This window comes from Ailuropoda melanoleuca, chromosome 16 (genome assembly GCF_002007445.2).
Source record: "Ailuropoda melanoleuca isolate Jingjing chromosome 16, ASM200744v2, whole genome shotgun sequence".
In the NCBI taxonomy this organism is placed as follows: Eukaryota; Metazoa; Chordata; class Mammalia; order Carnivora; family Ursidae; genus Ailuropoda; species Ailuropoda melanoleuca.
Window position 1 is genome coordinate 54,894,379 of NC_048233.1, and position 27,100 is coordinate 54,921,478.

Sequence of the window (27,100 nt, forward strand, 5' to 3'; positions counted from 1 at the left end):
GGCAGATGCCCAACCGACTGAGCCACCCAGGCACTCGCCATATACAGGTTTTAAGCAAGGCAGTGGCCTGATACAGATATTCCTTTTAGAAAGACTAGTCTGGCACTGGAGTAGAGGGGGAAGTCGCGAAGTGTGAGATCATGGGGGCATCCTGCTGGGAAGATTTCACATCCTCCGGGGCTACTCATATTGGTTTTCAGAGAATTTGACAGATACTCCTGTTTCTCTCAGTTTTCAAGGTCACGGACACAAGATTCAAATCAGAATGAAAGAGATTTATCAGTGTTTTGCTGAGTAGGTGGTGACACCTGAAACTTTTCATAGGAATTATGATTTAGGACAGATGCAAACGTTCATGCATATCTGTACTGGGGAACTGATAAAATAATGCTCTCAAATATGAATCTGAAGTCTATAAATTACGTTTACCCAAAGACATTTCTTTTACTTATTGTTTATTTTTGTTGGTGTTATTTTTGTTTATTGCTTTTATAGTATAGCTCTAGATATCTTGGTCATCTTAAAAACAAATGGATCACCAATAAACCCATAATTTGGCTCTCTTATGTGACCATTTTTTTTCATTTAGTAAAACATACGGTTTTCTGTGATTTACGTAGATATCAGCTGTGCGTTGTCAACAAAAAGTGAGTTGATGTATTTCTGTTTCTAAAGACCACTGTTCCCAAGAAGAAGAAAAATACATGCTTTTCTTGCTTTAAGCTCCTTAATACCAACACATGATGTGATTCCAGTCTGTCTCTCCAAGTTACAAAATTAAGGGGAAAAAAATCTCCTTCCTGAAATCCTGTTATAAGAACCAGAGCCCTGGACCCCTGATACCACAGAGACCCCAGAATTTAGGGAGCTGTTGATGAATCATTTCTGCAGCTTCAAAATTTTCCATTGTGTTCTAACTTGTTTTGGGAGAATTACCTTATTTCCTTTCAACCATTTTTTCCCTTTGAATTAAGTATGTGGATGAGTTACAGAACTGGTTGGTAATGAGATAATTTTTTACCTTATAATGTTAGGAAAAAAAGATTGAAAAGTGGTGCTGAGAAAGGAGATTAGGTTGCACACTGCAGCCTCACAAAATGTGCATTGTGTCCAGTCAAACAGAGTTAGGACTTACCAGACATGTTACAAACACTTGCTGGGTCAATATATTAACCAATTCACCCATCTTCGAATATTGGATTCATTTTTAGAATAATAATTTCTGGAAGAGTACAGCTCTTTAATAGTAAGGCCCTATACTAGATGGGGGATAAAAGAGATGTGATTTCTAGTGTGGCTCTGGGGAGCCCCCTGTGTGACCCTCCCTTCGCCCGTTTGTACACCTGTGAAATGAGAGCATTGCCAATGGCCTCAGTGTTGCTTTTTACTCTCTTTATTTTAACAAGGCGTATCTGTGGGTTACCAGGCACCTACTAGGTTCTCTAGTATTACGACTCTGTGTCATCTAAGGAAAAAGGGTTCCCTGTTGCTGGCGCAATGAAGAGGCCTCCTTGGAAAACAACGCACATTGCATCATAATAGGACAAGGCATAAAGGAAATGCCCTTGATAAGAATGGGAATTTTTTTTTCCCATTACCAAAAGAAACTATCAAAAAACAAAAATGTAACTTTGAGGCATACTGGTTCTCTTCTTGGGAGAGGAATATATACCACTCATAGCCACCAAAAAAGAAAATACTTGCAGTGTCTGCAGCAGCCCAGGTCTGCTTAAACTTCATCAAGGCCATTGGGAGAAACACTGAGACAGATTTTTGTTATTGTTTTGTTTTTTCCCTTCAGCATTGAGAGACGTTGCTAAGTCAGTAATGAATCTTCTTCTTTTTGGTGGGATCAAAGGCACAGTGAGGAATGAGGCCCGTTGTAAAAACTAGTAACAGTCAGAAGAGGCCTAACTTGCAGACACTGCTGCTTTGCAGGATGCAGTCTTGGAGAAGATTTGTAGCAATTCTAACTTATTCTTCTCTGCTTGAGAAGAAACGCACCAAATAGCACAGAAAACCAGTACTAAACACTCAGTTGTCTTGTGCATGGGTACTGCCAGTCAAGACGAGTTATCTTTTCAAATGGGGGACACAACATTTTACGATATTGTAAAGCATTAAAAATAAAGGCACTATAACTGAACAGAGAATCAAAGCCCAGTCCTACTTACACCGACAGCTATCTGGCTATAAATATATTCTATCCTATTACCTGCGCTTGACACATGTTTATTTCCGAAGTAATTAAAGCCACTACAAGAGAATCTTCTGAAATGAAGTTCGATGTTTATATGGGGTTTATTAGAACGTAGCACCATAAATCATTTTACATGGGCATTTAATTTGCTTAAGCTACTTATTACTGCTTCTGACATTGATAGTTCCTTGACTGTGCTAAATGTCACTAGTAAGCAACTAAGCAGATATGAAAATTAAAATCTAAGCGTTTTACAGAATCAGTGGGTGTGGCCTAATGGGAAGAAAATGACTCTTGTTCAATTCTGCCTTGGATTTGTGGTGTGATCTTGCAAAGGTTGCTTAAGGGCACCAGTTCTTCTTCTAAAAGCATCAGTTTTCCCATCTATAAAATGGAGTAATGCTGAAAACGACACCATCAGTTAAGCAAAGTTAAGTAGAGCCCGTGGAAGCAAACACGAAAAGAGCATTAATATGATTACAATATTAATACTGTTCTGAGCTCGCATGTGGGAGACTTAAGAGAAACCCATCCTCACTCTCTCCAGAGAGCTCACACATTATCAAAAGAGGCACGCAGGTAAATTGACAATTGCAGCAGACTGAGTGAAACAATGAAATGACGTGTAATCCAAACAGCATGCAGTGAGGAAGCATTCACTTATCTGGTAAGGAGGGTGATTGTGGAGAATTTTTCAGGCAGACGTGTTGTTTGAATTAATGTTTGTGGTCCCGGTAAGTAGGGAGTGCAAAGCAGAAAGGACACTCCACATTTAGGGGCAAGCATGCAAAAGCATGAAAGAAAGGCTGTGTTATTTGGGAACATAGAACTAGAATAATTCATGGGTCCAGAGCTCAGGGAAGGGCAGGTGAGGCCAGCAGGAGTGGTCTTGGTGAATAATGTATGCAAATAAAGGAATTGGATATTAGCCTATAGGGGAGAGGGAGCTAGTGAAGGCATTTAGGCAGGAGACAATCAAACAGGCATTTATGGAATTCCCTTTGGTGGGAATGTATTTGCTAAATGGATCAGACTCAATAAGGCTAGAGGCAGTGAGATCCTTACAGTGGCCCACAGAAATGATGAGGTGCTGAAATGAATGGCAGCAACAATAACATAGACCCTGAGAATCATCTGGGGGAGAATTTAATGTTTTTGGTGTCTGGCTAGTCAAAGAGAATGCCCATCCTACCGACTCTTTTAGGAAAGGCCTGTGGAGCCTTCTAGTTGAAGGGGGCAGGTGGTGGATTGGTTATGCCCTTGCATTTGGAAGCTCAGGGAAGAAGCAAGGGCCAGAACTATAATTTGAGGGACAAAAGTAGATAGTAGAGAAAATCGTGAGGTTCCAAAAACAGAGTGGTCAGAGTGAGAAAAGCAGTGGAGAAAGGACAGAATCCTTCAGAATCATTTGCAATAGCAAAGCTTAAAAGTAGGCAGAAGAAATGGAACCTATGAAAGAGGCAGAGAAAGTACAAGGAGAGAGGTAGGAGGAGGTCCAGGAGAGAGAATCTTGTCATAGAGAATAAAGGAGTAGGGAGTCTCACGGAAGGAGTGGTCAATGCTACCAGATACCTTACTTGAGTGATCAAGAAAGGTAAGGATTAAGGACCATCCATTGGATTTGACAATTCTAGAAGCCATCTGATTCCCTTCAATGTGTAGTCCGTTAACAGGTGGGTGCAGAAGCAATGTGTAGTGGGATGGACAGTGAATTGGAAGTTGGAAGCGAAGACATCATGTGTAAGCTTACCAGAAAGCTCAGATGTAAGGAAAAGGTACAAGAACAAAGAAGCCTGGGATGGAAGGAGCAGAGTGGTGCTTTGTGCAAGAGTGAGAGAGGCTTGGGTATGTTTATCTCCTGAAGGATAAGTACTACTATACAATAAGTTGGAGAGACAAAAGAGAGATGGGATGTTTGGCAGGAGCTTCTGCATGGTAGTAATGGGAATTAGAACATATGGCGAGGAGTTGACTTTGGACGGAAGGACTTCTTTCTGTGATGAGGAAAGTGGAGAGAAGGATAAATATAGATTGGAGTAAAGTAGACAGGGGAGGTGCTGAGAGAGGAAGGCATGGCTGTTGATGGTGAAGCCATCAGTAGAATGAGAAGGACAGAGATGAGTAGTGTGTTTGAGAATAATAGGGAGGAATAGAAAATGGAGTTGGCCAAAACCAAAAGGATAAATTAATTGCAATTGGGCTAATGTCACTAATCCCTGAAATGAAAAGAGTTCTTCCAGCTGGAGCTCAGCTTCTCTACTGTGATTTAGAAGATTATACACTTAATCCAAGGCTGGGGTTTTGTAGGGCGAGCACTCTGGGGGAAGGGAGGGTAGAGTTGAGAGTAGTGTGGTTTATAGCAGGTTAATTTGCTTTTAGGTTAAATAGTAGGGGTTTAGTTTATGGAGATGAGGATGGGTTTTTTTTTTTTTCTTTTTCTTGAGACTTACCACATTCTAAGATAAGGCATGAAATTTAAATCTCTACCATCAAGGATGTAAAAGCTTATGGCCACAAAATCTTAATCCCATGCTTGAAACTGTTGTTCAGTTTGACCTCTGACCTTCTTAGCGAATTATAGGTTGGTGCTTAACTATTGAAAGGACATGGAAGAAGAGGTGGGCAGAAATTTAATTCCTATGTTCTTCACATTTAACAGAATTCTGTTTCGATCCACTTTGCATGAGTGGATTCATTAAAGAATCTGCAAGAAGTCTTTGTACCTAAATGATCCTATATGCCAGGGGGAGAAAGATTTCTTTCACTATTTTCCAGAGTTAGCTAATTGTCTAGAAACGGTACTGACTGGTGATTTCTTCTGGTTGAAATAGTCTGCTCATCGCCAAGTGAATTTGGGCATTCTGCCAGGCATTCATAGCTAGGATGTTTAGAGGCAACTCGTAAATGTGATTTGCAGGGCTAGGAGGTGCCAGAATGTCACCAATAGGCAAAGCTGTTTTCTAGAACAGTGGGAGAAAGGGTCAGAGTACTGTTTGGATGCTCGCCTTTGCAATGTTTGTCCCAGGAACTCCAGGTTTTGGAAGCAGGCAGTAGAGGCCCACACAAAAAGGAGCTTGTGGGAATGGAAATAGGTCAAATTACAAAAGCCTTGATGGATTTTGCTTTACAAAGAAGAACTCTTGTGGGACAAGTGTTAGACTGGAGTCAGGAAATCTGGGTACTAGTCTTAGCAAACCACACCAAAGATCTGGGCCTCCAGATCTTCATCTGAGGAACAAGATCACGGTACCATTGGCAGAACCAGGGGAGGCAAAAGAGTTACAGCCGAATGCTTATTCCTTTTGCCTGCTTTCTATGACAGGGGTTCCCATTGAGATTTTGTTTAACGAGTAGATTCTGATGTCAAAATCAGTTTAAAAACTTCTAGATGTTTCTGAAGTCCTTTCTAATCTAATTCTATTCTAATTTTTATTCTCTAAATGAGAATAACCAGTAGAGTCAAATTTAACTTCAATTTTTTTTCATGAGTCTCGGTTTTTATTGATATCCAGCACATTTTTTTACTTTGCACAACATCTGAACCTGCTTCACATCAACCACATGCATCAGGATTTAACTTGAGTCCATGCATGGATTTCTGGGAGCCTGTGAAACCCCTAAACACACATGCAAAATTTCATAGACACAGGCATTCGAAAAGAGTCCAGAATTTCCATCAGATTCTCAGCAGGTCAATGAAAGCAGTAAGCACAAATCATCTTCCATTTGATGGGAGTAAAAAAACTCCAGATCTTAAACTGACACAGCAAGAGAAATTCAAATAGATTTGATAGCCTCTGCGATGAAAATGACTCCCCAAATCTGCTCACACCACTCTATGTCCGTCCTAAGATGACATTGCCAGTATGGATTCGTATGTAATATTGTGGGCAGGGAAGAGAGTCGGCAGAGTCTTTGATGATGGAGCAGTATCTCCCCTTAACCTTACATTTTCTGATATTTGAAAGAAGCCAAGCTCAAGGTCTTTGGTTCTCCATGCCGAACCTCTGCAGCTCGACATGGTTTTACTAGATAAAAAGAACCATATATTCTTCACTTTTTAAATTGGCAGCCTTATTAATCTGGAACTCTAGATGGCCCATAGGCCTGAAGGTAAGTTATTTTTTTAAGTAATTAGAAAAAAACAAGGGTAAAGGGAAACATTACTGTTTGGCCATTCAACAACATCTTGCCTTGAAGAGCTCAGTGACTGGGGAAGACTTCAATTTTTTTGAGTGCGTTTCCATTCTTTTTCATTGAGTATTTGTGTGATTATTCACATTATATTCAATAGCAGACATTTCCATGGTCTTTTGAGTCCTGGTTCAGAGGGGAATAACTTGGTGGAAAGAATGGAGCCCTTATCTGAGGCAGTGGGCAGAAAATGGGGGCAGTGATGAGGCTGTAACTGAACATGAGATGTCAGAGAGAAGCCTCCGGACACATTCAGCCCAACAAGGGATTATACATAGATCCGGATTCCCACGGCAGGGTGAAGCTGGATCCTGGGGATGTGTACCCGTGATCCACTTACATGGGAAGGACAAAGCCTCTTTCACAAACTATATGCTAACTCAGACACTGTGCACCACGTGGGAAAACAATGAGGCATGAGAAACAAGACAGACCAAGAACAGGCCCAGGGCTAGAAAGGAAGGCTGATTTGAGATACTGTAAGAATCCTCAGAATGTAATCCTTTTGTTCTTTCATTTCAGATGCTGCATAACAAACATGTCATGGTCCGTGTGGGAGGAGGATGGGAAACTTTTGCAGGGTATTTGTTGAAACACGACCCCTGCCGGATGCTGCAGATCTCCCGTGTGGATGGCAAAACATCCCCCATCCAGAGCAAATCTCCAACCCTTAAGGACATGAATCCAGATAATTACCTGGTGGTCTCTGCCAATTATAAGGCTAAGAAGGAGATTAAATGAAACTAGGTGGTCACTACAAGGGGACTCTCATAATGGCCTGTACCCACGTCTCCAGCGTAGTCAGTTTAGTCCACACGCTCTGAAAATTACTTTGGAAAAAGATGTAATGCAAAAATGTCATTATTATTGAAAAACGTTCAGAGAATAGCACTATTTATTTTGATGCTTCTGTAGAAAATGACCAATTAAAAGAAATTCTAAGCTCACATTTAAATTAGGAAAAAAGTGTAGGCAGATTATTTCTCATTATGCGAACACAGTATTTAGTACATATTAGAAATACAATTCTAGCTAGAGATAAAAAAAACTGCTCTTAGAAGAAAATATTTAGGATTTCTAGATCAGTCAACAGGAAGTGCCTGCCTTATGTCTACTAAAAGCACCCCAGTCACTTTTATAATTGCAGAATTTTTAAGCTAATTGTTAAAAAGTGACAATTAGTGTGATAATGTGCCACTAAAAAATATTCAGCAGCACTATAAATAAGTACAGAGTGTTCACGACAGTAATACGTTACTGGAAAGGCCACTTCAGAAAAGTTTACATTCGCTTGGAAGATTGCCTTAAAGTTTATTCCTTATCTATGACCAAATATCTGGGGTACTTTTGGAAGTTTTCAGTACACCCCTTAGAGAATCGCTTATGAAGTGTTTCACACATTCTTAAGCACGTGGCTGTGTTGAGACTGACTTAGTGTAATTCATACATGTACGTGGACATACATTTCTATTTTGACAGAGTAAATTGTACAGTCAAATGTTCATTGACTTCATGTTATTTTAAAGCATTTTCTTATGAAAATATACCTTTAGTTAGTCCTACTTTGCCATGCTGTCTAGTAAATTCACTGTAGCTGATGATGTTACAGACTTGTGTACACCCTTGTATACCCAGGACAGGGCTGTTTTGTACCCGTGAGCAGCAAGCTGTTCTCCTCACTGATTCAAGAATTAAAAAGCTAAATTAAAAAAATTATCTGTCTCTATATGAATGTTTCATTCTGAAATACAGATAATCTTCAAATGGTGACTTTCCCTGAGAGTTCTAGAAGAGTCAAATTAGGGTTACCTAGTGTTCTTTGCTTTGGGCAGCTGGGTGATGGCATTCTTTGTTCCCCTCAGCAGAAAATCTGTTATCATAGGCAATCCCTTCAGTGTTATCCTGAGTATCGTAAGTATAGGCAGAGTTAATTTGTCCTTTCCTCATTTTTCAACAACAAAAAAATTCCACCTTTCTTGCTCCAGAAAGTCAGGGAGGAAGTAGCTCAGTTTGTCACATGACTGATTTAGTCAAAGTACACACAACAATGTTGTCAAGTTTTTTAACAACAGGCATTATATAATTTGGCGGTACTGGAAGTGGTGGTAATCGTTCTGGGGGAAAAAATTAAAGTTTTGTCAGAAATAAAATCACTTCGGAACAGGAAGAATTGTAATATCCTTTAAAATACATTGAGTGATTTGATTTTTATGTTACTAACATTAGCATTGAATTTCTCTGTATCCACAATGTTTTCATCAAAACTTTCTCCTGTGCTTAAATTTTTTCCATAAACTTATCTATGTCTTTAGTAATTAAAATTAATTTCATTAATTTAGTTTAAAAATGTATAATATTAATCCCTTCATCTATTTTGTTTTCTATGCTAATGTACCAAATTACCAGAAATTTGAGTGGCTTAAACGAGACAAATTTATTGTTATAGATTCATAGGTCAGAAATCTGAGATGATTTCACTGGGCTGAAATCAAGATGTCAGCAGGGCTATGCTCCCCTCTGAGAAGCCGAGGAGAGAATCCGTTTCTTTGCTTTTTCCACTTCCTAGGGGCTGCCTGATTTCCTTGGCTCATGTCCTTCCTCTACCTTCAAAGCTAGCAATACAGTATCTCAGTGATACTTCTTTATACATCTCTTTGGAACCACAGGTTGGAAAGATGTTCTGCTTTTAAGGATCCATGGGTTTAGATTGGGTCCACCTAAATAATACAATATAATCGCCCCATTTTAAGGTCATTCACTGAATCACATTTGCAAAATAACTTTTGCCATAAACATGCAATGGGCCCGACCATTTAAAAATTTTTTTTAACTTCTCAAATGTGTTTTGTAGGTTTTAGTTCAGATCTTTTATTTCTTTTTTCTTAAGTATTTTATTCTATGTGATGATACTATGATTGAAATTATTTCTTAATTTTCAGATTATTTATTACCTGCATATAGAAATAGAAATGACATTTTCATATACTGATTTAGTATTGTGGAACCTTGCTAAACTCATGAGTTCTACAAATTTGTGTGTAGATACTTAAGAATTGTCTACATGAGATGCTTGGTATTTTTGAACCTACTTTAGGTATGTCTGTTACTTATAACCTAGCTATCTGAGAAATGTAGAATGAGAAAAGAGCACTTTGGGAATTAGGTGGAGTATGGAGTTAGAATGACTTGACTTCCTTGACTTCTGACCTGTGTGACAAAACAGATTTCAGAAAAATAGCCTAGAAAGAGTCAGTCCGTGTACAAAACTAATTACTTCCATTTGAGGTATGTTTGAAGTATTGGCAAAAGTTGGCTCAAACCTGTCTGTGACTAGAGAACATTAATTTGAAAGTCAAGTCAAGTATGGTGCTATGAAAATAGGCAGTGTGATCCGGGATATAATAAAGGACCACATCCGGGTCAAGTCATGTAAGCATATACAGTTCTCAAACCATAATAATCATATTTAGGGGCAATATTTGCAAGATGAAACCTATCTAGAACAAGGAGAACAGGATAATAAAAAAGTTATGTCATATGAGAAATTTGAACTGAGTTGTTGAAACAAACTTCTCTGAATCAGCCCAAAACTTGTTTGAAGTCTATGAAATATACAAATGCCTTCTTAGCGGCTTTGGAGAAAATCAAAGAAAATGGCTATGGAGCCACATTTGAATGAACTTAAACACATGTGGTAGTCACGGGAATTTGAGATGCTTGTTAGAAAATGTTAAAAAACACTGTACACCTTAAATGTCAACACAGATGATAGGTATGCCTATCTACCTACCTCTTTCTTACTGACCTATTATGCAGATATTATTCGAAACTAAAACTGACAAGTTACTTTTTCTTCTAAGGGCGTAGTATAATTCTTAGTGAAGATAAACAAGTTGAACCATTGCAGGAGAAAAGGAAAATTCAAAGCTGATGTGAATTCTCCTGGGGTACCAAGGATGATAGCTAGAACCTTTTATTATTTTGCTATTTCTCTATAAAAACAGGACACTAATAATATCATTTCTCCTTTAGAGTATAGAAAAAGAAGCATGTCTAGCTACAAATTCAGGGATTGTATGAACATACCAAACAGCCTTTAGCTCTGTTGTTCTCGTTCATCCCAAAGAGTTGAAAGTGTCATGGTTTCCCTGACCATTCATTCACCCAAGTTCTAACTATTTAATATGTAGTGAAGATAAAATTTTGTTAAAGAGATGGCCAAAGTCAATTTTTATATAGGAAAAATGTATATTTGTGTCTGCATACAGCAATACAGAATTTATAACAAACCATGTGTGTCAAAACTATTAATTACATTCCAAATACAATCAGTGGAACCATAGTAGCACATATAGATGTTTAAAAAAAACATGCAGCATGTCAACAAAGGGGCTGTGTGATAATATACAACTTTTTCTTACCAGTCATATTAGTTTGATGATTAGAATTAAGAAGCAGTAGTTTTAGCATTTTACATCTTAACAAACATATATGCAGTTTACTGTTTCAGTTATATTTTAGTAATTTGTTGGAAGGTTTGGGTGACATAGTAAGCATTATACCACATTTTCCTATTTAAATTTGATTTATGGGAAATTGGCTCCAAGCTAAGGTTTCCATCAGGAACTGATTCATAACTTGATGAGGATGATGCTTGGATGTATATGAACAATTTTTTTTTTTAGTAGTCACTTATTGGTTTTCTATCAAGCATCTCATCTCCTCTCTTCCCTTCCCCTTCCTAAAACTATTCTTCACATTTTAGTATCATGCATTTAGACTATGCGTCCGATGTCATTTGGGGAAAGCAGATTATACCCACGGAGGCAGGCCATGCATGACCGGCTGGAGCAGCATATCCCATTGTTCCCAGAAGGCAATATACCAACATACATTCATGGTTCAAGAGTAAATAAGCATGGTTTCTGGATATAAACTCTATTGGAAATAGGGCATTATCCCCTGGATATAAACCTCTGTTTACACCAACCCAAGTTATAATTCTTGAGATGTAGTACAGATAAAATTGTTCTTTCTATATGAAAGCAGAAGGATGGATTTGCACAGTTCAAGGATAATATGCTCTGGTTCTATATCTGTCCAGCTATTGAGGATCTTTCTTCCTTTCTGCCTTGTAAAAATTAATTATGTTCATAAAGTCAAGAATTTTATTTCTAAAATGCAATTTAATGATTTCACTATCCTTTGTGAACAAAAATACCACGAATCTTCTAAAGGATGAAGAAAATTGAGCCTGTCTAAATATATGTCTTGACTGAATATTCATAAACTATTTGATATCATAATAGAAAAAAGTAATTTTTCCAATTAAGAGTCAAGAGACTTACAGTTCCAACTCTTTAAAATTAACATATACAATATACTGCTACATAATGTAAGTCTTGTGGGGGGATGAGCACAATAATGGCTCAATTTTCTTTTTGTAAATCGAAATGAGCTGGTGTATTTAATTTATAATCCTTATTGGCACTTACTATCTATGAATTCTAATTTAGGGCTCAGATTGTGGCCCTGTCATCCAAAAGAGCAACCAAATTAAAAAATACAGTAATTCTTCTATTTTAGCTTATTATATACTAGAAAGAAAAACAAAAAACAAAAATGCTATAAACTCATTTACTAATAAACACAAATCTGAAAACTTTATGACTCTATCCCATAGAATTACCTCATAGTATTTTTATGTTTAAAGTAGACCTTTTATAATACAGTACCTACATGTTTCTATTTCAAACATTCACATTTGCATTGGCAATTTCACATCTGTACAAATCTTATGATCATTCTTTAATAAATACAAAAGAATAAAAATATCTGTGAAATTTGGACAAATAGATTACTCCTCAGTATAGCCCATCCAGATTCTTAGTTTAACTCATTCAGTTACTACAAAGATCTTTAGAGCTGAATCTGACATTGTGTAACAGTACATCACTGCCCTCTGATGGCACTACTAATATATAATTTTAAATTCAGCAAGCAAAAAAACACCTTTATTGCAATGTAAAACACCATATGTTAATTTTATCAGCCACAGAAATAGAAAATTAGGAGAAAGTAATAATTTTCTACAAATTTTCATTACTTAGCAAGTTATAAAAATTAACAGTGTTCCTTCACATAAGCCCTTCAAATGATTTTTCAAAATTTTCCCTGATGATCATTTTAAAGGCACAAAGTCCGTAAGTTTAAGCAAAAGCCTTCATAGATAATGAAATAAAGAGATAAAAGGCTAAGCAGAAAACTAGAGACTGCGAGGTCATTTTATAAAAGAGAGAAAATACAATGGCAAACTTTAATGTCTGAGATGTATGCAGACTTTTTACATGCGATATATATTTATTCACTATTTAGGTCCATGTTTTAACTACTAAAAAATGGCAAATTGCCTACTGCCTGCAGAAGAGCAAATATAAGAAAGTAAGTATTTAATGAAAGGTCTGGCATTTTCTAAGTTTGAAAATCAAAAGCATTTTCAGTATATCGATATTGAAAAAGCACTGACTGCATTTAATGGCACTAAAATTGCAAAGTCTGAATCTTCATTTATTCAAAGAGAAGAAAGTAAGCTGAGGACGTCCACTTGATTGCAGATATTAATTACTGGCAGTAGACTGTTCCACTCATGTGATGCTTATGAAACCGTCCACTAGAAAAGATAAAAATATATGGAGAGAAGTAAATTTTATATAAAGTGATGTAAAAATATCCTAGGGTACAAAAATAGGAATGTGGGTTATACAAATGCAAAATGATTTCTATGTGGAGCAGTGATAAGTATAACTTTACATTATGGTCAAAGGTCTGAAATAAGATATATGATTGTTTAAAAACACAAAGAAGAAAAACAAAATATCTGGGCAGGTTGGCATGCAATAGTATATTAATTTCAGTGCTAATATAGTGAACTGCTAATACAGTGGACATTGTTCTTGAACATTTATATACATTCCAAAGTGATCATGGGTAACTAAATCCCCAAATATCCAATAGTCAGTTTAGGAAAAATAAAACAAAATACCACAAAATAAAAACAATGAAACCTATAAAATAAAAATAGAGGCATTCTTGTTTGAGGCAGGGAGCCAAGAAATGGCAGAAATTAAGTAATGGTTTGGCAAAGTCGTCTTCTTGCTTGACTTGAGAAACTTTGTTGCTCTGTTCAATCAATTCTATTAATCTGCGGTAGTAAGTTCTGAAAATAGCCACTGGGATGGTACCAGGTATTTACCAGTCTCTTGAGGAATGGTTTTCATGTACATCAAAGGAATTTTATTGGGTGGTACATAGTTTTTTAAAAAAAAATCTGTAAGTTTTGAAAATTCAGGGTTAATCCAAGTAAAGATGCTTTTGCTTATTTTAGGACTTCTTGGAGACTTGAACACTAAGCCTTTTTTAATCTATAAGAAAAGGATTCATCACACAATGTAGGATCCAGGATTTTAAAATATTTTTTTTTTTAGCATGGGACTGTATTTCCCACAACATATCTCTGAAGACCAGTGTTAAAAACACTAGAGTAGTGATTCTCAATCTGGTTTAGTATTAGGCTACATTGTGAAGCTTAAAAAAGTCCTGATGACTAAACTCCAATCTCAGAGGTTCTGATTGGTATGAGGTGGGACGCAAGGGTCAACCTTTTTAGAAAGTTCCTCCTGAGATCCTACCACAGGGGTAGGGTTGAGAGCCACTGCACGAGAGGTCTGCCACTACTCCTGTACTGTCATATTCTGTACTGATATTAGTGTGCACCCGGATGCCAGCATCACACTTACCTCTTAAAACAAGGCTGCCCTGACACTGTGGAAGACAGTATGGCGGGGGTGGGGGAGGGAAGATGGGCAAAATGGGTGAAGGGTACTGGGAGATACAGGCTTCCAATTATGGAATGAATAAGTCATGGGGGGAAAAGGTAGAGCTTGGAGAATATAGTCAGTGGTACTGTAATAGGGTTGTATGGTGACAGGTGGCAGCTACACTTGTGGTGAGCACAGTATAAAGTACAGACTTGTGGATCTCTATGTCGTACACTTGAAACTAATGTAACTTGCACATCAATAAATAGAAATTAAAAAGATAAAAAAATAAGACTGACTTTCTAGAAGATAGTGAGCATTGCCAATGCCAATTATATAAGATGAGTATGTAGAGTTCATGAAGACAGGGAAAGGACGTGTTTTCCTCATACAATGGAGTCTGGTTAGGAAGAATCTAGCTACATAATAGGACACTCCAGGCCAGCCTGTGAAACAGGCCTGATCCTAGGCCAAGGGGCTTGAAAATTAAAGTCACACTCTGCCTTACGTCCCTCCTTCTATTAGCTCTGAGCCTCTAAAAATTGATTTTGAACATCACTGTATGCTTTTGATGATCTATACAGAGTCATGGAGAAAGGAGCATGTCCCTTAAAGCTAGTGAATTAATGGTAGAAGTGATTAGGAATATTCCAAGGAAAATGACACAGTGTGCAACAGTTGTGGTTTATTAGAATGAGCCACTGTCCGACCCTGATGGCCTTGAGGGTGATTTTTATTAACGGAACCAGAGAGCTTTCTTGTAAGCACAGTATACAAAGAAAAACGGGTACTAAATTTAAAATTGGGATGATTTTAATTCTGAGCACTTCTGAAGGGACCAGAAAGCAGTACATGGCCTAATTTATTTCTAATCTATAGGCTTCAGGCTATGTTTCAGGTTTAATTAAGAAAGCTGCTTTCTTTCCTAGAGTTTAAAAGCTGTGACACTTGTTAGGTTAGAATATGTCAAATAAGTATCTTCTTAATTCTGGCTACATATAAAGTATCTTTTTTTTATAACATTATATGTGATTTTAATTGTCACTCAGTACCTCCATTTCTTCTATTATGAAACACTGAAACGTAGCATCATTTCCAGTCCTACAATTTAATTTTCATAATTTTTTTTATTTTTGAGAACCTTCTATGAAGTAAACCTGCTGGCATAGACCTATATCTCAGTGGAATAATTAAACATCTACACTTCTGATAAATATTTAACTTTGTATCAACCGTTTTACTTTACAGTAGATTTATTCTATTCTATTGTGGAGGTATATAAAAAAATATAAGCACAATGGTTACAGTTATTTATCTAACACTGAAGCCAATTACTCTATACATTGTTAAAAGTTAATGATAAAAAATGTGTTTTCTTTTAATTTCATTTATTAAACAAAATCAGATGAAGTAATACACAATGGTGAAATACACACAGATAAATCTTATTTCTATGTGATATCCCTGAGCCAGGATCGCCTCTGATCAGGAAGCCCCTAAATTGCCTGGCCCACAGGTTAGGCGGATATATACATGTATGCATTTATACATATAGTTTTAAGAGCAAAAAAAAAAAGTCAGTGGTATTGTGACAGTGTTGTATGGTGACAGGGTAGCCACACTTGAAGTGAGCATAGCAAAATGTATTGAGAAGTTGCATCACTATGTGGTACACCTGAAACTAAGGTAACATTGTGTATTAACTAGACTTAAAAAAATTAAAAATTTTAAAAAAGCAAACAGAATTGAGAAGAAAGTAAATCAGCTAAATAAGTGCTAATAAATCATTTAAAGTTAAATATAAACAAACGAAATTGAGCACATTGTCTTTTCACAAATATACTTGAGAAATTTATTTTCTTTAAAAATGGACCAAAGAATAAAATCTTAATATCTGAACAATTATTTTCTTGAGCTTAAACAAGTAAAATAAAACCTCTATAGTCCTGCAGACAGTAAAGATCCCCAAGTTCAGGGACCTGTTTAACTCGTCTATCATATTTCCAGTGTCAGGAACTGCAATTTTAACACTGGTAGGCGGGAGGTACATGTACCACGCTCACCACCCTCCCATACATCCTATTGTCCAATTTACTTAACTATGATAATGAGTGGCAACAGAAAGCTCAAAAAACGCAAATCACTGACTGAAAAAAATGTAGGTTATATATATATATAAAAAAAAGAATCCATAGTGTAATTCAATTTAATAAGATTAACGTATAAATGGATATTAGAAATGATGTCCATCAAAATGACACTGAATTGGGGTGATTTTTATGTTCTTCTTTATACTCTTCATATTAAGTTTCCTATGTATTAGTTTGACTTATATAAAGTACTAAGACATAGTGTTAAGATAATCAGGAAAAACAATCTATTTTCCTTTTGGGAAAAAGAAGGTAACTCTATTACAATGAATGTTGGAATGTCCAAATAAATTGGCACTTCTCCCAATCTCTATTATTCATGCTTTTAAATTCAAAATTTCCTGATAATTCATTGCAAGAAGAAATTATTAAATAGACTGCTACTGAAGTTTTTAAAAACTCCAGGTAAATAAACCTTAAGTAAATTTTAATACTTACCCTAAGTCCACCTGCTGGTGGAGGCCCAGATTCAGCCATTTGTTTTTCTATTTTTTCCTTTTTCTTTCTCTTTTCTTCCACAGATCGAACATCCAGAATGCCCCGAGATGCAGCCTTTAGAAAACGTATTAAGTAGTACAGAAAAATAACAAAAATCAGTATTCAGTATCCAAAAGGTGTTTGTTGCTTTTTAGGATTTTCTTTGGAGGTGAGGAATTTTATCTTTGGTTATAAAGAACTAGACTATTTCTACAACAGCTTTATATATAACATATTATGATTTTTTTTCATTGGGTATTTTTCCCCTAAATTTCACATGTCACTGTTTTATAAGGCATCATCATATTATCCCAAGGAAGGTTATTAAAGGGGCTGCACAGAAGACATCTGTAATTTTCATGCATTAAATGATATATATACATTAATGTAACCTATAGAAATACAGAAATCATTTTGAAAAATTATTACATGTAAATTTGCAGGTTACCAGACACCATTTTCATTACAGATTCTAGTAATAAATAAGGTACACAATTATCTATGCGGGCAGAATTTTATTTCTACTCTTACCTCCTTCTGTCTTCTCTCTGCAGCCTCTGCGAGCTTTGCTCTTTTCTCTTCCTAAAGAAAATATGTTAAAAAAAATGTTTTAAAATAAAATGAAACATTATGGATAATTTATATCTTAGAGATAATATAACCAATTTACAAAAATATTTAGTACTTGTTCAAAATGTCCCACTAAGACTGCCACTATTTACAATGTTTACGAAACACTCAACTTCCTGAATTTCATTCTTCCAATCGATATATCCTCAAATAAGCACATGATAAGACACATATGTATGTGTCTAAATATGTAGTACATATTATATATGCATATATATATATATTTCAGGTTGGCCTATAAAATAATTCATTTGCTTTTTTTTTTTTTGAAAGGGGCTTACAAGCTAGTCAGGGCAATAATAAAACAAATGACATTTAATAACACAAGGAAGGAAATACGTGGTTTGAAGTAGGCTGGTATTTTCAGAAAATGTTCATGAAGGAAATGGGCTACTCTCATTGTGTAGGACATGAAGCCCTGAAGGAAATTTGTAAGAGGTACTGCTCCATGTTGGGAAACAGTGGATATTACTTTTTATATCATGTATTGCTAATATTAATTATAAATTATAAGTTCTTCAAATATATGAAACAGTAAATAGAACTCTCTTGGCAGCTGTGATAATAGTTCCTTTGTTTTTCATACCACAACATACATTTATTCATTCACTGGACAAAGAGTTACTGAGCAACTGTCATGCCTCAGGAACTTTTCTAGGCGCTGAGGATGCAGCAGTGAAAACACACAGACAAATGTTTCCACACACATGGAACTTATGTGCCAATGAGGAGACACAGGTAAATATAATCAAGTAAATACATATCTGTTAAATAGTAGTAAGTGCTTTGAGAAAATATAAAGAAGAGTACGGTGGATAAGAAATGGAAGGATGATTGGGTAGTAGAGTGGGGGATCTATTTTAGTCAGGGTGGTCCCCATTAAACTCCAAAGATAAAGTGACATTCAAGTAGTGAGTCATGTGTTTATCTGTGGGGATTAGGGAGGGGGAGGGCTTAACGAATGCTGCCATATTGGTCTTTTATCAACAGCCATATAAACAAAATTAACATTTAAAAGCAACCCTAGCAAGAAAGACAAGGTAAACTTCCCCATATCGACTTCCAGGTCATTTTTAGTACCCATAATCAAACGGCTTAAGAGTGAATGTACTTCCCTAAACAACTCAGTTCCTACAACAAATTTTTAGATAGGAGAACAGAGGAATTTAGCTTTTCTGTTATCAACAACCTGTCAGGACTATTAATGTAAAGATACTTTGTAAATAGAAAGCTACAAAAAGTATAAATGAATTATACCACAAACCACCTAGTTAAGTAGGAATTTCAGCTAGACAATGAATAACTTCTAGTATAGGTATGTCCTAAATATCGCATGAGGCACATCTATTTTTAAACCATATTCTTTTTTATCTAAAATTTATCTAAAAATTCTAACTAAATAATTAAAAAATACTGGGCACCCTGTATTTTTATTTGCTAAACGTGGGTTACAAATTGCATGCTCTTTACTATGTAAAATCCGTATCGTTTTAAAAGAAAAAATAAAAGAGAGAGCTACATAGTAATGGGAAATCATTGATTACTACAATATCCAATAAAGCACAGGAGTGTAAGGGACTTTATTGAGCACCTTCTTGAAACAGTTGGTACAGACACAGGAAAACGCACATCTAGAAGATTAAACACTTCAGTTGACGAAGAGAGGAATTCTTTTCGCACCCTGACTCCATCCACCGCATCGCCAAGAATGGCCCATACACCGCACCGTCCGCGTACGCCTGCGTCCTACGAACTCCCAATTTCGCCCAAGTCTGCGAAAGGTAAACACCTTGCAGGCGCCTTGGGACAATTTTTTGTAACGGAAGTGGAGAGACAGACACGGAGGCGGCGGCGGCTCAGGTCCTGCCGCCTGACCCAAGGTCCCTCGAAGCGCGTCCACACGTCTTCGCCACCATACACCCACCGGCGAGCTCTCCAGCCCGCGCCCCCGCTTCCAACGGCCCGCCAGGGTGCCCACAGCTCGGGGCCTCCAGGCGCGCCCCACCGGAGAACAGGTGCGCGCGGCGCGGGTCGGCCGACATGGGAACCGGGGGACATGGGGACGCGGCCTTACTCACCAGGTCCGGCGAGGGAGGCGCGGTCTCCCCAGGACAGGGAAAACACAGCCCCATCGGGAGAAAGGCTGGGGGTCCCTTTCTGGGCCCGCCCCAGACCCGGCAGTGCGAACTGCGCGATCAGATAGGCTTCCCAGGTTCGCTGCGCTCGCCCCGCCCCCACCCGGGACCGGCGCCTCGGCTCCGCCCCGCCTCTCTGCGGCAACGCCCCACCCCGTCCCCGGCTCCGCCCCGCTCCACCCCTCTTCAGCGGCTCCGCCCCGCCCCCCCACTCGTCACTCCGCCCTGTCCTGCCTCTTCCTACCGCCCTAAAGAGGCGACCCTCGCCGCGCCCAGCCCAACCCAGCCCAGCCCAGCACCGCGTGGCCAGTGCCCGCCGGGCAGACAAGGCCGCCTCGTGCGGAAAAGTCTGCTGCATTTTGGCAGAGTGAGAGAAGGGGAGAGAGAAATAAATACGTTTTCTTTATTCGTTTGTCAATGGACAGATTGAGTTACTTCCATACGTTGCTACTGTAATATTGCAACGAACATGAGATTACAGCTACCTCTTCCTGATAATGCTCTGGTTACCTTTTGCCCATATACCCAAAAATGGGATTCCTGGATCATATATATGGTAGTTTTAATTTTAATTTTTAAGGAATTTCCATAATATTTTCCATGGTGGCTGTACCAGTTGACAATCCCAGCAACAGGGTTCTCTTTTCTCCACATCCTTGCCAGCAGTTATCTCGTCTTTTTGGAAATAGATATCATAGCAGGTGTGACTTGATACGTCATTGTGGTTTTGATTTGTATTTCCCTGATAGTTAATGATGTTGAGCACCATTTCATGGACCTGTTGGCCATTAGTACGTTGTTGGAAAAATGTCCATTTAGGTTCTTTGCCCATTTTTTAAAATTGGGTCATTTGTTTTTTTGCTCGAGTTGTAGAATTTACTTGTATATTTTAGATATTAACCCATTATCGGATATATGATTTGCAGATATTTTCTCCCATTACATACGTTGCCTTTTCATTTTGTAGTTTTCTTTGCTGTTTTTTAGTTTGAGAGGTTTTGAGTTTGGTATAGTCCCACTTGTTTATTTTTGCTTTTGTTGCCTTTGCTGTGAGTGTCAAATCCAAAATATCACTAAGACCAATGTCTAGGAGCTTAGTGCTTATGTTTTCTTCTAGGAGCTTTATGGTTTCAGATCTTATGTTCAAGTTTGTAATCCATTTGACTTGATTTTTGTGTATGGTGTTAAGAAGTCCATTTTTGTTCTCTTGCATGTGGCTGTGCAGTTTTCCAAACGCCATTTATTGAAGAGACTACCTTTTTCCCTTTGTGTGTTTTGGGATCCTTTGTCAAAAATTAACTGATCATATGTATGTGGATTTATTTCTGGGCTTTCTGTTCTGCTCCACTGATCTTTATGTCTGTTTCTATGCCAAACTCTACTGCTTTGATTACAATAGCTTTGTAATATAGTTTGAAATCAGGAAATATGATGATTCTAGCCTTGTTCTTAAAATTGCTTTGGCAATTCAGGGTCTTTGTGGTTCCATACAAATTTTAGGATGTTTTTCTATTTCTGTGAAAAACGACATTGGCATTTCGATAGGGATTGCATTGTATCTGTAGATTGCTTTTGGTAGTGTGGACATTTTAACAATATTAATTCTGATCTATGACCATGGGATATTTTCCCATTTATTTGTGTCCATGGTGCACTGATTGCTTTCTATCTCTATATGTTGATGATACTTTCTAGAGTTCCAGATAAATGGAATATCATATGTGCTTTATCTTTACATTAAGATAAAGTTTTTAAAGTTCATCAGTGTTATTTTGTGGCACTTCCTTCAATAATATTCCATTGTTGTAGATATACCCTATTTTATTTTAAATCCAGTGTAGTTAACATACAGTGTTATATTAGTTTCTATAGTGTACAATATAGTGATTCAACAATTCTATATAATACTCAGTGCTCATCAGATAAGTAAATATACCACATTTTATTTTTAGTTTTTTTAAAAGATTTTTTTTTTTGAAATTTACTTGAGAGAGAGAGAATGCGAACAGGGGGAGGGGCAGAGGGAGAGGAAGAGAGAGAATCCCAAGCCGACTCCACACTGAGCGTGGAGCCCAGTGCAGGGCTGGATCTCACAACCCTAAAATCATGACCGAAGCCGAAACCAAGAGCCAATGCTTAACCAACTGAGCCACCCAGGCACCCCGATATACAACATTTTAAAAATCAGTTTTTCCTATCCATGAACTTAATGGGCTGTTAGCACTTTGAGGGTGTTATAAGCAAATCTCTATACATATTTGTGTACAATTCTTTGTGTGAATATGTTTCTGTTCAGTGAACACCTGGGTAGAATAACTGGGTCATATTTCACATGTATGGAAAACTGTCAGGAATTTTTTTTGTAAGTTACGGTGCTTATATTATTTCCATAGCAAACATATAAGTTAAGAAAGTACCAGTTGTTTCTTAGGCCTAGCCAAAGTTGGTATGGTCAGCATTTTAAGTTTTACCAATTCAAAAGGGTGTGTAGTGGTATTAATTTGCATTTCCCACATTTTCATGTACATCTTGGCTATTTGTATATCTTTTTAGAAATAGGAAATCTTTTGGGGCGCCTGGGTGGCTAAGTTAAGCGTCTGCCTTCAGCCCAGGGCGTGATCCCAGGGTTCTGGGATCGAGTTCTGCATCAGGCTCCCTGCTCCACTGGAGCCTGTTTCTTCCTCTCCCACTCCCCCTGCTTGTGTTCCCTCTCTCGCTGGCTCTCTCTCTCTGTCAAATAAATAAAAATAAAATCTTTGAAAAAAAAATAGGAAGTCTTTTGTCCACTTTATGGAATGTTTATATTATTTAATGAGTTCTAAAAGGGTTTTTTTGGGGCTTGGGGTTTGTTTGGTTTTGTTTGTTTGTTTATTTTGGCTTGGTTTCTTCTTGGCCAAAGTACATATTATCACTTCAATCCTATGAAATCCCCTTAGAGTTACTTTATGGCCCAGCAGATGGACTATTTTATTGTTCCATGGTGTACTTTAAAGAATATGTGTTCTGTTTATGTTGGGGTATTCTTTAAATATCAGTAAGATAATTGGCTGGTAATGTCATTTAAGTCTTTTATCTACTGATTTTCTCATCCATTTCTGAGAGAGGAGTATTTATATTTCAGATATAATTGTGGGTTTGTCTATTCTTTGAATTCTTCCAGTTTTTGCTTAACATATTTTGATGCTGTTATTGAGTGCATACGCTTATTCTTATTGTGTGAAACTTTTGTCATTATAAAATGTTCATCCAGCGCCAATAATATGACTTGTTCTGACAACCAGTTTATGTTATTAGTTTTCTTAAGATTTTTGTTTTCATTGTATATATTTAATTTTTGAAACTATTAATATTTATATACAAAGTGTGTTTCTAATAGTTTGTAGTTGTTTTTGCATTTTAAAAATCCAGTTTGACAGTCTCTGCCTGTTGGGGGAAAATTCTCTATGGGTCTTTCACGTTTCTGTTTTCTAAGCAAAGGTTTTAATGTTTTTTGTTCTAGACTCTCTTTCAAGGATGTTTGTATAGTAAGCAAACTTGGAAGATATAAGCAAACTTGTAAGATATAAATCTACTCCAGAGCAAATGTTGGGTAGGATTGCTAGGGTTGGGGCTTCCTTAGCTGTGATACAAACCCACTGTGTGCACAGCATCCACCAGGGCATACCTATCCCCCATGGGACTTGGGAGTCAAGGGAAACCAATGTAAGCATGCACTTGAGTAACAAAGTCCTTTGTTTTCTGCCAGCCTCTATGAAACTATGGTAGTCTAACCTGTTATCTTGTAAAAATAAAATCTAAAATCCTTCACAGTTCTTGCTACTTCCTTTTAGTTGGAGTGTTTAGACCATTTGCATCTAATGTAGCTATTAATCGGTTTGGGATTGATCATCTTGCCGTTTGCTTTATTTTCAAATCTGTTCTTTTTTTCTTCTTTGTCTATCTTCTTTGGATGGATTTTCAGCATTCCATTTTTATCTCCACAAATAGCTATATCTCTTTGTGTGTGTTAGTTTCTCTAGTATTTACAATATGCATCTGTAACATCTGAGTCTCCCTTCAAACACTATATTTCTTGTGTAAAATATAAGCTTTCAATGAATTGTACTTCCATCAACCCTCTCCTACCACTTGTTATTGTTGTCATATATTTTATCCCTGCATGTTAATACCGAAATGTTAGTTTTGCTTAAAACAGTCAATTATTTTTTAAATTAAAAATTAGAATACAGTTCTCTTATATTTACACATATATGTATCATTTCCAGAGCGCTTCATTGTTTCATGAAGATCCAAAAATTTATCTCGTATAATTTTTCTTCCACCTAAAGAACTTTCTCCTGCAAGTCTGCTAGTGATAAATTTTTTTGGCTCTTCTTTTCTGGAGAAAATATTCTGCATTTCTGCTTTGGTTTTGAAGGATATTTTTGCTCCATATAAAACTTAAGTTGACTTTTTCTTCCTTTAAAGATGTCATTCTGGTTTACTTGGTTTCTAATGCGGATGTACCCCAATTCCCCATGATGTTTCCTTTCTCTTTTTGATGTTTTTCAGTAGTTTGATTACCAGGTAAGTTGGTAAGGGTTGGTCTTTATCCTGTTTGGTGTTCATTAAAATTTCTGGATTTGTGGGATTCATTTTCATCAAACTTTGAAGCATTCTGGGAATTTTTTTAACTCCCATCCTCCTGCATTCAGACATTCCTAATTATTCATATGTTAGAACATTTGATATTATCTCACAATTCAACAAGGAGCTAATCATTTTCCTAGTTTTTTTTCTCTGCCTCAGTTTGAACTATTTCTATTGCTATATCTGCTGTATCTTAAATTTCAGTGAATTTCAGGTATTTTTCAGTTCTAAAAGTTGCATTTGGTTCTTTTTAATATCTTTCATTTCTGTCCCTGTTGCATTTACATTTTTCTTTAAATTGCTGAGCATAGCCAACATACTGATAATAGATGTTTAATTCTTCCAAGTCTTTCATCTCTTTTCATTTTGTATCTCTTCATATTGACTTGATTTCCTTTTGATGATGTGTTACAATTTTCTTTTTCTTGGCATGCTTTTGATTTGGTAATAGATATTGGATATTGATAATAGACAAAGAGTAAACAGATCTGTCCAGATCTGGAATACTCCTCCAGGCAATAAATGGGGTTCATTTTGTTTCTCCTCTCTTTTATTTTGGAAATTGCGAATCAGTCACTGAATATTTTTGTTAATTCACTAGTCAATAATTTATAAAATAATTGTGATAATTGCATTTATATATTAGAAATTACTTATGTAATTGAGAGCATTTTACAAAGACAGATGTGATTATCATTTTATATGTAAAAGTAAAATTTAATTCAATATTCAAATTTTACCTTATATGAAAATTTTAATTACATGATAGCTTATTTGTAATATCAGGGAAAAGCATAGCCTTTAGTCATATTATAACTCTTTCCCAGGACTGTGTAAAGATTTTAAACATTTTGTTTAAACACAAGTCATTGTAAGTATATAGCAAAGGAAGTCTGTTTTCCCATGTTTTTTTTTCAGATTTTATTTAAGTTAGTTAACATAGTGTATTATTAGTTTCATGGGTAGAATTTAGTGATTTATCACTTGCATATAACACCCAGTGCTAATTACAAGTGCCCTCCATAATGCCATCATCCGTACCTCATCCCCCCACCCACCTCCCCTCCAGCAACCCTCAGTTTGTTTTTTATAGTTAAGAGTCTCTTAAGGTTTGCCGCCCTCTCTGTTTTTATCTTGTTTTATTTTTCCTTCCCTTCCTCTATGTTCATCAGTTTTGTTTCTTAAATTCCATATATGAGTGAAATTATATGGTATTTGTCTGATTGTCTTATTTCGCTTAGCATAATACATTCTAGCTCCATCCATGTCATTGCAAATGTTAAGATTTCAATCTTTTTGATGGCTGAGTAATATATATATATATATATACACACACACACACACACACCACACATTATATACATATATATAATAATATATATATATATATATATATATATCTCACAGGTTATACACACACAACACACACCACATCTTACCAATTCATCAGTTGATGGACATCTGGGTTCTTTCCATATTTTGGCTATTTTGATAATGCTGCTCTAAATATTGGGGTGCATGTGCCCCTTCAAATCACTATGTTTGTATCTTTTGGATAAATACCTACTAGTACAATTGCTGGGTCATAGGGTAATTCTAGTTTTAACTTTCTGAGGAGCCTCCATACTGTTTTCCAAAGTGGCTGTACCAGCTTGCATTCCCACCAACAGTGTAAGGGGATTCCCCTTCCTCCACATCCTTGCCAACATGTGTTGTTCCCTGACTTGTTAATCTTAGCCATTCTGACTGATGTGAGGTGGTATCTCATTGTGGTTTTGATTTGTATTTACCTGATGCCAAGTGAAGTGGAGCATCTTTTCATGTGTCTGTTGGCCATTTGTATGTCTTCTTTGGAGAAATATCTGTTCATGTCTTCTGTCCATTTCTTAACTGGATTTTTTATTTTGGGGGGTGTTAAGTTTGATAAGTTGTTTACAGATTTTGGATACTAGCCCTTTATCCAATATGTCATTTGCAAATATCTTCTCCCATTCTATAGTTGCTTTTTAGTTTTGTTGATTGTTTCCTTTGCTGTGCAGAACTTTTTTTTTTTTTTAAAGATTTTATTTATTTATTTGACAGAGAGACAGCCTGTGAGAGATGGAACACAAGCAGGGGGAGTGGGAGAGGAAGAAGCAGGCTCCCAGCAGAGGAGCCCAATATGGGGCTTGATCCCAGGACTGCGGGATCATGCCCTGAGCCGAAGGCAGACTCTTAACGACTGAGCCACCCTGACGCCCCATGTACAGAACCTTTTTATCTTTGAGAAGTCCCAATAGTTTATTTTTGCTTTTGTTTCCCTTGCCTCCAGAGATGTGTCTCGTAAGAAATTGCTGTGGTTGAGTTCAAAGAGTTTGCTGCCTGTGTTCTCCTCTAGGATTTTGATGGATTCCTGTCTCACATTTAGGTCTTTCATCCATTTTGAGTTTATTTTTGTGTATGGTGTAAGAAAGTGGTCCAGTTTCATTCTTCTGCATGGGGCTGTCCAGTTTTACCAACACCATTTATTGAAGAGACTATCTTTTCTTCATTGGATATTCTTTTCTGCTTTGTCAAAGATTAGTTGACCATATCGTTGAGGGTCCATTTCTGAATTCTCTGTTCTGTTCTGTTGATCTATGTGTGTATTTTTATGCCAGTACCATACTGTCTTGATGATTACAGCTTTGTAATACAGCTTAAAGTCCAGAATTGTGATGCCTCCAGCTTTAGTTTTCTTTTTCAACATTACTTTGGCTATTCAGGGTCTTTTCTGGTTCCATACAAGTTTTAGAATTTTTTGTTCCAGCCCTGTGAAAAAAATGCTGGTGGTATATTCATAGGGATTACCTTGAATGTGTAGATTGCTTTGGGAGGTGTAGACATTTT

The 27,100-nt window shown here is 36.9% G+C and overlaps 2 protein-coding genes and 1 long non-coding RNA gene across 5 annotated transcripts in view; 2 read left to right on the forward strand and 1 right to left on the reverse strand.

The window, feature by feature from the left end:
* GAS2 (growth arrest specific 2) overlaps positions 1-8,085 on the forward strand; it is a 127,916-nt gene extending 119,831 nt beyond the window's left edge. For both annotated transcript variants that reach the window (XM_019793051.2, XM_002914060.4), the window contains exon 8: positions 6,917-8,085. In XM_019793051.2, the coding sequence (XP_019648610.1) occupies positions 6,917-7,135 (219 nt within the window). In that variant the 3' untranslated portion in view covers positions 7,136-8,085. The remainder of the gene's footprint in view (positions 1-6,916) is intronic.
* A 2,537-nt stretch (positions 8,086-10,622) lies between these two features.
* On the reverse strand, positions 10,623-19,717 carry SVIP (small VCP interacting protein). The gene is made up of 4 exons (XM_002914061.4): positions 19,547-19,717; positions 17,370-17,420; positions 16,800-16,913; positions 10,623-13,064 (listed from the first exon to the last, which is right to left on the reverse strand). The coding sequence occupies exons 1-4, from the start codon at positions 19,598-19,600 to the stop codon at positions 13,050-13,052; spliced, it is 234 nt and encodes a 77-aa protein (XP_002914107.1). The 5' UTR covers positions 19,601-19,717; the 3' UTR covers positions 10,623-13,049.
* LOC117796683 overlaps positions 19,249-27,100 on the forward strand; it is a 203,966-nt gene continuing 196,114 nt past the window's right edge. For both annotated transcript variants that reach the window (XR_004621289.1, XR_004621288.1), the window contains exon 1: positions 19,249-19,483. This is a non-coding gene — a long non-coding RNA (uncharacterized LOC117796683). The remainder of the gene's footprint in view (positions 19,484-27,100) is intronic.

Coding starts and splice junctions, on each gene's coding strand:
- SVIP (XM_002914061.4), bottom strand. CDS start 19,600: ATGGGGCTGTGTTTTCCCTGTCCTGGGGAGACCGCGCCTCCCTCGCCG. Junction 17,421..19,546: donor CGCCTCCCTCGCCGGACCTG/GTGAGTAAGGCC, acceptor TATTTTCTTTAG/GAAGAGAAAAGAGCAAAGCT. Junction 16,914..17,369: donor CAGAGAGAAGACAGAAGGAG/GTAAGAGTAGAA, acceptor CGTTTTCTAAAG/GCTGCATCTCGGGGCATTCT.